Source organism: Poecilia reticulata, unplaced genomic scaffold (assembly GCF_000633615.1).
Source record: "Poecilia reticulata strain Guanapo unplaced genomic scaffold, Guppy_female_1.0+MT scaffold_159, whole genome shotgun sequence".
In the NCBI taxonomy this organism is placed as follows: domain Eukaryota; kingdom Metazoa; phylum Chordata; class Actinopteri; order Cyprinodontiformes; family Poeciliidae; genus Poecilia; species Poecilia reticulata.
This window is the reverse complement of record NW_007615017.1, coordinates 677,668-679,209: the sequence shown is the minus strand read 5'-3', so window position 1 is coordinate 679,209 and position 1,542 is coordinate 677,668. Positions and strand designations below refer to the sequence as shown.

At 52.6% G+C, this 1,542-nt stretch overlaps 1 protein-coding gene across 1 annotated transcript in view; it reads left to right on the top strand.

The window, feature by feature from the left end:
* Positions 1-1,542, top strand: part of plekhg2 (pleckstrin homology domain containing, family G (with RhoGef domain) member 2) — a 52,985-nt gene that overhangs the window by 49,858 nt on the left and 1,585 nt on the right. The window contains exons 9-11 of the mRNA XM_008402063.1: positions 961-994; positions 1,144-1,236; positions 1,330-1,431. Coding sequence (XP_008400285.1) covers positions 961-994; positions 1,144-1,236; positions 1,330-1,431 — 229 coding nt within the window. The remainder of the gene's footprint in view (positions 1-960; positions 995-1,143; positions 1,237-1,329; positions 1,432-1,542) is intronic.

The window sequence follows — 1,542 nt, the reverse complement described above, 5'->3', positions numbered from 1 at the left end:
TTTAGGGCTGCACAGTGGCGCAGTTGGTAGAGCTGTTGCCTTGCAGCAAGAAGGTTCTGGGTTCGATTCCCGGTCTTTCTGCATGGAGTCTCCATGTTCTCCCTGTGCATGGTGGGTTTTCTCCGGTTTCCTCCCACAGTCCAAAAACATGACTGTCAGGTTAATTGGCCTCTCCAAATTGCCCCTAGGTGTGAGTGTGTGTGTGCATGGTTGTGTGTCTCTGTGCTGCCCTGCGACAGACTGGCGACCTGTCCAGGGTGACCCCACCTCTCGCCCGAAACGTTAGCTGGAGATGGGCACCAGCAACCCTCCCGACCCCACTGAGGGACAAGGGTGCAAGAAAATGGATGGATGGCTAAATGTTTGGTTAGCAGGCTACATAATCCTGCTGCTAAGTTTCGACAGTAACTTTACACGTCCCTCCGCAGCAGCTGCTCCATGTTCTGCTTCAGAACATGGAAAGTTATGATGTGAATGAAAATACTGTGACGTAGATTAAAAATGAGTCAAAGTTTCCACAACCACTAAACTACGAAGGTCCCAGTAAAGCAACTGGTACTGAGTGGAAGAGAAGTTTGAACCTGAAACGAGCTGCGATTGTTTAACGTTAAATAAATGAACTTATAGTTTGACCGAACCTGAAACTGCATTTTACAGCTCTGACACTAGAGGGCGCCAGAGTGTAACGTGGATGGATGAGTGCCTGCTGGCCGTCCAGCTGTAGCTGTTGCCCTGATGGATGAACGAGCGTTAGCGTCTCGCCTGTTTCCTCCTGGCTTCGTGGGACTGACGCGCTGCAGAAACGTTTATGTGGAGAGTTTCAGCCGAGCTGCTGGATCCACCAGCCTTTAAAGAAAATGTTTGGATGAAAACAGAAATGCTGCAGCTGCTGCTTTGATCTGGTTTCATCGAAGTTTCCTGTGTTTCTGATGAACTTTCTCCCTGCGGTTCCTCCTGCAGGCCCGGCAGGTCCTCGGAGACAACTTCTGCCAATGTGAGTTCACACACACACGTTTCTACAGCAGTACTCCCTCATCCTGACCTCTGACCTCTGACCTGGCCCATCCGTTTCCTCTGAATGACCTCTGTGATTGGCTGCTTTGACAGCTTGAGCATGTAGTGACATCACTTCCTGTGTTTCAGCTCCTCAGTTTGATCAGGAGAGCCTGAAGAAGTCGTGCGCCTCGCCGCGTCTGGACGACCTTCACAGTTTCCATCGAGGTCGGCGTCAGTCAGGTAGGGATCCTCTGCTCTGGTAGCGGAGGTTCAGGTTCAGGTGAGTCCGGACCGGACCGGACCGGACCCTGCAGCTCTCCTTTCTCTCTACAGAACCACCAGAGCTGCTGCTGTACACACCAGAGAAATCCAGGAAGGGTTTGCCTCTGCTGCTGGAGGGGACGCTGCCGTACCGCCGCACCCGGAGGCAGTCAGGTAGCCTGCAGACGGAGCTCAGGGCCCACACAACCCACACACTCTGTGTGTGTGTGTCTGTGTGTGTGTGTGTGTGTGTGTGTGTGTGTGTGTGTGTGTGTGTGTGTGTGT